At 39.0% G+C, this 10,072-nt stretch overlaps 2 protein-coding genes across 2 annotated transcripts; both read right to left on the reverse strand.

Moving 5' to 3' along the window:
- Window positions 1-2,094: 2,094 nt before the first annotated feature.
- On the reverse strand, window positions 2,095-3,600 carry PCYB_121220 (glycerol kinase; the record flags this gene model as incomplete). Its single annotated transcript, XM_004223453.1, has 2 exons — window positions 2,095-2,771; window positions 2,802-3,600. 2 exons carry the CDS (start codon window positions 3,598-3,600, stop codon window positions 2,095-2,097), a joined length of 1,476 nt encoding a protein of 491 aa, XP_004223501.1.
- A 1,715-nt stretch (window positions 3,601-5,315) lies between these two features.
- On the reverse strand, window positions 5,316-7,156 carry PCYB_121230 (60S ribosomal protein L17). Its single transcript, XM_004223454.1, has 3 exons — window positions 6,971-7,156; window positions 6,360-6,628; window positions 5,316-5,713 (listed from the first exon to the last, which is right to left on the reverse strand). Exons 1-3 carry the CDS (start codon window positions 7,008-7,010, stop codon window positions 5,423-5,425), a joined length of 600 nt encoding a protein of 199 aa, XP_004223502.1. The 5' UTR covers window positions 7,011-7,156; the 3' UTR covers window positions 5,316-5,422.
- Window positions 7,157-10,072: the final 2,916 nt, after the last annotated feature.

The raw sequence follows: 10,072 nt of genomic DNA on the forward strand, positions 1-10,072 counted from the left end.
ATAAATACGCACAAGTCAAAGTTAGCTAAATATTAAACTTTTGCAACTGCCTGCTTAAATGCAAAAATTCCTTGTTTTCTTCTTTATCTTCTTTTTCTTCAATTTCTTCTTTTTCTTCTATTTCTTCCTTTTACTCCCTTTCTTCCTTTTCTTCCTTTTCTTGTTTTTTTTTTTCCTTTTAATGTTTTTACACTCGTGCATAGCAAATTTTTTTTTTTTCTAATTTATATGAACTGTTCATGTGAGTTTTGCTTAGTGTATAAAAAAAGAAAAAAATTAACTGTACACATATATTGCCAATTTGCAATAATTATTCGAAAAAAAAAAAAAAAAAAAAACGAAAACATCCCGTTCTGTTACAAAAAAAAACAAAGAAAAATGGGTTGCAAGCGACAACTTGGTGGTACCGCCAAATCTGCAGATATCCCGTTGTTGCCCATCGAAAAGTTGTAGAACAAATCGAACTGCCAAAAGTGAACAAAATAAAAATGAGCTGAAAAATGGGCTGAAAAATGGGAAAAATACGATTAAAAAAGTTCACTAATGAATGTGCAAGAGGGGGAAAAAAAAAAGTAAAACGGTGAGCGGCAAAAAAATTACTAGCAAAATGCGAAGTAAAATTCGCAGAAAATTCTGAACCGCAACGCTCAACGCGTAAAAAACGAATTGCATCGCTTTGGGTTGGTGGCTATTTTTTCCCCCTTTTCCTTTCTACACATTTTTTTTTCACGTTTATCCAACACAAAAAAAATGGGGCGTAAATTGGTGTGTACATTATATATGTATATGATGTACTACATTGGATTGGAGAGGCTAAATTCCTCGCTCGAGTTTGGTAAAAAGTTCCCACGTAAGGCGCACACAACTGCGTATACACGTACATGAGTGCACGTTAACGTACACATTTTCTCATATTCGGGGTGCCTTTCCTATCTGAAGGTTTCCAAACGGTTTCGCCGCTTTCCTCTAAACAACACCGCATCGGTTTTAACCCACATCAGTGATTATTTTTCCGTTCAGAAGGGAAAGACGGAAATTTACCCTTAAAATAGTTTACATGAACATTAACACATTTTGATAAAAATCTATACACAATTGCTTTTTTCCATTTTGCGCGTCCTCATCAGAGAATTTTTCTTAACCTGACCGCACTTTCCAACATTACAACAACATGAAAAATTACGTTTTCCTATTTTTTTCCGAGGGAAGAGTAAAATAACTCCGCGCTGCTGTCCTTTCACCGTTCCGCATAAACGTTAGTGCCTCGCTCCGCGTGTGATAGTGAGAAATGTTGGCTAAATTTTTACACACTGCTTTTTAGGAAAATTAAATTAAAAATCAGCTCAACAGGTGAGCAGCTGAACAATTGACCACTGAATAACTGACTAATGAACAACTGACCAATGAACTAACCATACTGTGCTTTCCAGCCCATCCTCCATAAGGAGCACTCTTAGGAGAGCTGATAAAAGTCCAAACTATTCACCTTTGATCAGAAAAAATAATAATCCCTTCCCTTTTCTCTAACGCGTACACCAATGGTGAAATAACGTTTTGTAAAATTCCCCCCTTCCCGATCAGTAAATTAAAGGAAAACTCGAACAGGGAAAATTCGTATGCACGCAAGAAAGCATACTGCAGGGTAATAAACGCATTTATGCGAGAATGGGCCTCTTGGGGGGAAACCCAATATGTTCACAATTTGGCTATTCTTAATTTTTTTTTTTTTAAATCGGATCGTTCGCTTTGCACCTCTTCGAAACGGGTCCACAATTAAAATGATAAATAAGGAAAAAAAAAAAAAAAAAAAAAAAAAAATTTTAAAAATTTAGCCCCGTCCGTAGCCAAAGCACTGATTAGATGCTTTCTCCTTTTTCGATTAATTATACGCGGCGACTGAACTGCGCAAAAATATGTGCAAGGTGCATACACACGTGTGCAATACATGCGCTTATTTTATTTAAATGTCGTTCCTTGCGCAGGTGTGGTAAGAGCACACGAAAAAGAAGCTGACGGGTGTGCACAAAAGGGGGCACGTGGGGGAGGAGCGAAGCAGCAAGAGGAAGCAACAAGCCGCTACAAAGCTAACACAAGCTACATCTGCAGGAGTGACCTCTCGACTGCCTTGCCCCACTCGGAAATTTTCTTCTTTCTATTCTTTTCATCCATTTTAGAATTAAACGTAGAATCGCTATTCCGTATTAAACTTTTAACGGAATCTAAATTTTCCCATATTTTGACCCCTAGACCAGCCAGCACGGCAGCCCCTAGTGCAGTTACTTCTGAATACTTTGACACTTCGATTTTTGTTTTTATAATATCCGAGTTGAACTGCATGAATGCCTTATTTTTGGTCATTCCACCATCGCAGCGTAAAACGTGGAGCATTTCTATGCCCATGTCTGAGAGCAGGGAGTACACAATTTCGTTCAGCTGAAAAACGATGCCTTCTAGGAGGGAACGAACGATGTGTTTCCTCTCTGTGTTGAATGTCATACCCGTTATACATGCCCTGGCATCTGATCTCCACCTAGGGGCATACAAACCACTAAAAGCTGGCACGAACACGACCCCTCCAGTATCTTCACAGTTTTCCATGATATAGCTAGCTTCACTAGGATGAGAAATTAAATTATTCTTCACTAACCATGACACCCCTGAACCAGCTGTACCTATGGAACCCTCCAAAGCATATTTCGCTTTATCATTTTCATTAAATTTGTAGCAAACCGTTGTAATTAAACCACATGAAGAATACACCACTTTGTACCCTGTGTTGATAAGTAAAAAAACACCAGTACCATAGGTACACTTAGCTTCTCCTTCATCAAAAATAGCTTGTCCTATACATGCACTCTGTTGGTCTCCAATACATCCAGTAATTGGTACCCCTGCATACTCAGGCACTTGTTCACATATTACGGACCCAAAATTGAAACTGTTAGATTTGATTTCTGGAAGAACGGACATATTTGTAATACCAAACATTTTACACAATTCTTCATCCCACTCTAACGTGTTGATATTCATCAAAAGAGTCCTAGATGCATTCGTGACATCTGTGTAGCTATTCCCATTCGTCAAATTATATATCAGCCAAGTGTTTATATTACCGATTATGACAGATCCTTCCTCTACCTTCTTCTTAATTTCTGGCTTGTTCTGAATTAGCCATAAAATTTTAAACGCACTAAAATAGGTATTAAAATAGGTTCCCGTTTTCTTCTGAAAATAATCATTATTATATTTCTTTGAAAATTCAGCAACGGTATCTTCTACTCGAGTATCCAGCCACACGATGGCATTGTACAAGGGCTTTCCTGTAAGCTTATCCCATATGATAACCGTTTCTCTTTGGTTTGTAATTCCTATACATTTTATTACTACCTCTTTGTGTTTTTCCTTAAGAGTCTTCAAACCATCATTCATGAGTGTGTACAAATTATTAATTATTTCGATTGGGTCATGTTCGTACCATCCTGGCTTGAAGCATTTTTGTTCGTGGTTCAGGCTGTTCATATGCAGCACATTCAACTTTTCATCAAAAAAAATCAGCTTCGTGGACTGGGTACTTTGGTCTATACTCAATATCACATTCATTTTTGCTACATGTAAAAAGGCAGCTTCGTTTTTTTCCGTGTGCAAAACGATGGTTGGGGTGGAAAGGGGATAGCGGATGGATCGGTGAAAAAAAAGCAGAAAAAAAAGCAGAAAAAAAAGCAGAAAAAAAAGCAGAAAAAAAATTCACAACTTTACACCACAAACATTGCTTTCTCCCGTTTTAGGGACAAACTACCTCAATAAACGACCAAGTCGTAAAAAAAAAGGAAGAACAAATGTGTGATCAGATGCGCAAAGGCAACAGGCTACATAAACATCTGTACGCATGTATGTACGTATTATCGTGCGTACCAACCCTGCATGCAAATTTCTGACCCCCTTGGAGCGAACTTTTCCCAGCAAGCGCAAACAGTTATTTTCACAACAAATCCCTCACAGCGTTGTGAGAAGTAGAAACAATTTCACAAATTTTGACACTTTTTTTTTTTTTTCGTATATTGTAAAAGGATTTAGCCGAATGGATGGTCTTCGCAAATATGTTTACATGTGCGGGGGGGGATCTAGTAGAAAAACGATTTTCAAAAAAAAGGGTTACATAATCACTTGTGCGGATGTACGAGCTGATATACGAACAGATGTACAAACGGATGTACAAACGGATGTACGAACAGATGTACGAACAGATATACGCATGGAGGTTTTTTTTTTTTTTTTTTTTTTTTTAAAGGATCAATTTTAAGCGGTACACTTTCTAGAGATGACGTAGAGATGCAACATAAACCAGTTGCGCAAATTTCAAAAAAAAAAAAAAAAAAGGTACACACTTTTGAGAAATGGAAAAAATTATTCTCTAATTACCCACCGTAAACAAATAAAATAAAATAAAAAAAAACTTGTAATGCCATGTAGACGTGGGAAAAAAAAAAAAAAAGTTCCTATTAAATGTACTCCGCCGCGGGGAATCTAATTTGGCGTCGCGAAACGTTTCAGCTTTGGAAAGTACCAATCCTGAAATTTGACCCCTTGGGGTTCGACCCTCCCCCAAAAAAAAAAATAAAATAAAATAAAACGCACATGTATATGTTATATACATATATGTGCAGGTACATGTGTATGTATTTTTTATGGCCCCCATACCGTGATAGCCCCCTACCCCCCCTTTCGCGCTTAAGCAACTCCCGCTTTTCAAATTTCTTATCCGAGGGGCGAAGCTGCATAACATCATCTTCGTGTCACCTCAACGCTAGCTTACACCCCCGCGCCTTTCGCTTCTACCGCTTTACATTTCTACAGGGCATCTACCGTCGTGATGTGCTTCCCATCGATGTGATGTCTCTACACGTCGCGAGAAACACGGCTAAGAATTATGTTCACACGGATGGGGGATGATCCGTTCCCATGTGCATCCTGCTCATCTTACCTCATCACTATGTGTCCAATTATGGGATTATTTCAGATCAGCCGTGCACATTCACTTCACTAGAAAGACAAATCCTTAAGAGAGAGAGCGTCCGAAAAAGGAAGCTTTCAAAAAGGCAGATTTTTTCTCTACCCCCTCGCGCAACTTTTGTGCACGGTAATTAAAAATAATATCTTTTTTTTTTTTTAATTTTATATAGTTGTGCGTTTAGTTTGTTCCGTTCGACCATGCATAACATGCACGAGGGTTATGTACAAACGTACATATTCATATATACATGGATGATGGCCGCTCTACCGCTTCCTCCTTTTTAAACGCTTTTCACAGACACCCTCATTTCGCACAGCAACATTTCGTAAAAAAAAAAAAAAAAAAACAAAAAAGGAAAAAAAAAATTCAGGTCAAAGTTAAAATATGCAAACGTGCATTTAATTTGTAAAACTAATTTGCGGCCTTCTTCTTATTCTTTGCAAAGTTCTTCTTCGAAATGTTTAATTTTATCAATTTTTTTAAGGTAATTTTGAAGGGGAGCTCCTTCTGCTTTTCCGCATTCGTCAGGAGCGACTTTTTCGCTGGCTTGGAAATCTCCTTTGCGATTACTTGGATGTGGCACGGGGACGACATGAAGGGGTTGATTCGTCCGTGGGCCTTAAACGTTCTTCTTCGTCCTGCGCGCGCTCTGTTCACCATCACGTGGATTAGCCTCAGCTTGCTCACTTCCAAGTTTCTTGCCTGGTGCGCACAAAAAGGGGGAGGGCACAAAAATGAAAAAATAAGAAAATGAAAAAATAGAAAATACGCATAGGGGGGAAAAAAAAAAAATTTATTATGCCGGCTCGTCCATCCTCCGCCCTCCCAAGACTCAAAAGGTGGCGAGTGCAGGGCATTTCTTCCCCGTGGACTCACACATAAGCGTCTATACATCCACTCAACCACTCAACCATTCAACCACTCAGGTGTAAAATTTTCACGTGTGCTCCAAAAAATACGGAGGAGTGCGTCGAACTCACATACATGCACACATTTCAACACAGATCGGCGCACACACACATATCTCCTCCCCGTCGGTATACACAAACAAACGGCCACTTTCCATTTTAATTTTTTTTTTCTTTTAGCCAAATGCCTCAAATAATCATTCTTTAAAAATAAAGAAATCGATTCATTACGAATTAATAAATACATAAAACATGTACTTAAAAACGGTAATAAATCTTCTTTACTTTTTCATACTCGTCATCGTATCATCATTAAAAAAAAAAAATAAATTGAAAAGCGGCCGCCAAGAAGGGGAGACAAAGCACAGATCAGCATTGTGACGCCACGATCTGCCAAATGTCCACTCGCGCTAGTCACACGGAGTGGTATCAGTCATTACCTCTGCATTGGCCTGCACGTTATCCAACACGTTTAACAAAAACTTGCACGATTTCGCGGGCCATCTTCCCTGCGTGTGGTTAAACTCCTTGGCTTGGTTCGTTCTTCCAACACCTCCGTTGTACCTACGAAACGGCACACACCTCTTCTTCTCGATGACGTCATTCAGGTACTTTTTTGCGTCCAGCAATTTCATTCTCCTTATAGCCCTCGCCGTTTCGTACGTGTTTTTGAAGTGGACCCTTAAATCCATGCCAGCCCCCTTGGCGCCTACAAAAAAAAAAAGGGAGTACCCCAAAAACATTCCGGGGAAAAAAATGAAGAAAGCAGTTTTACGTGATTACGCGTCATGCGCGCCGTTCTGCTCATGGGTTGTGTGCCTTCATGCAAGCGCGACTGCCTCAGGTCAACTCTCCCAGGTCGTTCCCCTTTGCGAGTGTTTTTTTTCTCTCCCCCGTGTGGTAAAACATCCACCAAATCCTCTCATCCTTTGAGCGCAAACATGGGGAAGAGGAACAATCTGGTGATTTTCATTTTAATTTCCTTTTTTTTCTTTTCTTTTTCTTTTCTTTTCTTTTCTTTCCTTTTTTTTCTTTTCTTTCCTCTGCTTACATTTCCCAAAGTCCCTCAACTTTTTGGCGTACTTAACCATTTCCAAAAAAATCGTAAACGCAACAGAAAAAGAAGTTAAAAAGTACTATACAGGGGATAGGGTATGCAAAAAATCGCTATACATAAAAATGTACGTTACGTTCTTTTTTATATGCTGTTTATTCCAGCCTGCGGAAAAGGCTACTATTATACTACTACATAAATCAAGCTTTCTTCACATTTAAAATTCGAAAAAAAAAATTGCTCGTTGTTCATAAAAGCACATTTCAGATAAATTGAGATTTTCTTTTTTTTTTTAAACAGAGAAACAAAAAAAAAAAGCAAAAAAACACCCACTTTTTTTGTGTACGCGTTCAACTCAACGCACAATTCACGCGCTCTTCACCCCTGAGTATGTATGTATGTATATATGCAGTCACAGGAAAGGTATATGCTTATATAAAAGGGCCACCATATTATAACGTAATAAAAACAACGCAAAGTTGGATTGCCATTTTTATGCGTATCGAAAAGTTTGCAAAATGTTTTACGCTCCCCCAAATGCTTATATATTTTCATACGTACATATTTGCGTACTGAATGGTATTTTGGTGAAAAAATTATTTGACTTCAATTTGTGAAATGGAGGGTCGCCACCCTCCCTCCTCATCTCTTGCTGCTTATTTTGGTGCGTACCACATAGCATATTAATATTACTATATATACATACGTACCTTCAGTGGAAAAAAAAAATATATGTATATATTGTTACGGCTCTACACGTTGCTGCAGCACCTTTACGAATATGCTGCATTAGCCTAGCCAACTTATTCGAACCGTTTTTCTCCCCCGCAACGGGGGAGAGCAAAGGGTTTCCCCCATTTGGAGCTTCCCCCATTAATTTTTACCTCATAATAAAAAAATTCATCGCTGTATTTTATTTTCCCAAAAATTTTACCTCACGTTACGCGTTAAGCATAGACGTATTTTCACTTTAGTAATGACCATTTCGACTAAATGAGAAATATATGAACGTTTGTGTTGCCTCCCCTTTTTCGCTTTTTCAAGGGTTATTATTCATGTAAGTGTATTCCCCTCGCAGCATTTGCGCGATTGATCGCGTGGCTTCCTCGTATTCATACATTTCACTCGAGAGAGTGGCTCGTGCTATTTCTCTTTCTACCGCAATACACTCAACACGCACAGGAAGGAACATTTAAAAAAGGCACGCGAATTTTTCAAGGCAAAAAAAAAAAGTTTACAAAAAGTTTACAAAAAGTTGAATAAATTACAAATGCGTTAATAAGCCAATCAGGTCAGGCAAAAAACACCTGCCCCTCTAAATGGATATATATTTCCGAAATCGCAAATGAGCAACCATTTTATGTTATTAAAAGATTCAGTTGTTACGACTGTGTTCATTTCGCGAGGGTGAATATTCCAACCCACCAGGGGTAAACACACGCAATGCAAATATCGAGTGCCCCTAACGTGTATAAGCAAATACTCCCATATGTATGCTTATCAAAGATAGTAGAACCTCTTTTTTGCAAAAGGAGAACTAAGGGGGGGACACACACACTGTTGTGGGTAACACCTTTAAGGGGGCGAATTATGGCAACATACCCGACCTCACACAATGCGCGAATTTTTTTTTTTTAAAAACATTTAAGTGAATATACCTTCCCCCAACTCGCTTATTATGCCATTTTTGTCAATGTTGATATGAACAGCATCGATATATAATGTCTCAACGAAAGACGGGAAACATTAGCAGGGCGGTTGTCGTTTTCTTTACGAGCACACGAGGAAGTATTTTTTTTATGCTAAAATAGGTGCTGGAACGAGGGATACGAACACGTGTGCAATTGCGGGGGGTATAAAAATAAAACGCTGCAGTAAGGGGGAACACCATATATCTGTGTGCGCGAATTAGCCTCATACACTCACATGACGAGTTTTTCGCGAATGATTACTTAAGGAAAGAGTGCACGAAGAAGCGCTTCCCGATGCCAATCGTATAAGGCCGACCAATAGCTATTCTCCTGCTCGTATTTTATTTTATTTTTTGATGCCCAAAAAAGGTGTGTGGGAAAAAAACATGTGCGCACATTTATACATTTTACGGCTTAAGAAAGTCCCCTTGGCATACTCGATCTGCGTAAGAACATATGAGCGCATTATATGCTCCCCTGCACAAATTAATTCTCGGCGACGCACATTCCGAAATGAAGAAGTTGCCTTGTAACATGAACACAAAATTGGGTATGTAAAAATGTAATAGTTGCACACTGCGTCATGTAAGGCCAACATGGTTTTAAGGTCAACATGGTTTTAAGACCAACCTGGTTTTTGTTTAACCCCTCCAAAGGTGCCTTTCTCGTTAAAAAAAAGGCACGAGGTGCGCAGCAAAGGTTGTGCTTGAACGGAGAACGCAGCGGAGTGCATTCCGTCAAATGAAAAAATTAACCTGGGGAACAAGTTCCGCATTGCACCGTTAGCAAGGGCAAAAAGGGAGAATCCTAAAGGAAGAAAAAAAATGCAGTGCCCCCTTTTTCTACTTACACATTTTGCATAAAGAAATACACCTCCATATATATTCGAAGGAACATGTCCGAGTAACTGCACCAAGGTAAAGTTACAAATAATTTTTCCTGTTATGCATGCAACGAGCTAAAATGGTAAAGGGGCTTAACGTAGTGTTGTAAAGCCGTTCATTCTGTTTCGCCCCTTTTTAGCGGACTTGACTGCGTCGCACCGAAAGGACAGATTTGCATCTTCACATAAACGCAAGTGCATGCGTAGCGAGGCGCATAAATATGCATCCTTTACGTGTGATTATTTAGCATATGCGTTCGTTTGGTTCCACTTGCTGCCTCACAGGGTTGGATTTGTTTTGCTTTCTTTTCTTTGCATTTCTTTACTTTCTTTGCTTTTCTTTGTTTTGTTTTCTTTTCTTTGCTTTTCTTCGCTCTGCTTTTTTCGCGCCATCCGCACCCTCAACCGAACAGTTGGCCGCAAATCGCTGAAATGACTCCTCAATTTTGCTTCAACAGACGGGGTGCAGAAAAGTACCAGCAAAAGAATTCAGAATTTTATGTCCCCCCACGGTTACTTTTTTTT

Source organism: Plasmodium cynomolgi, chromosome 12, assembly GCF_000321355.1.
Source record: "Plasmodium cynomolgi strain B DNA, chromosome 12, whole genome shotgun sequence".
NCBI lineage: Eukaryota > Apicomplexa > Aconoidasida > Haemosporida > Plasmodiidae > Plasmodium > Plasmodium cynomolgi.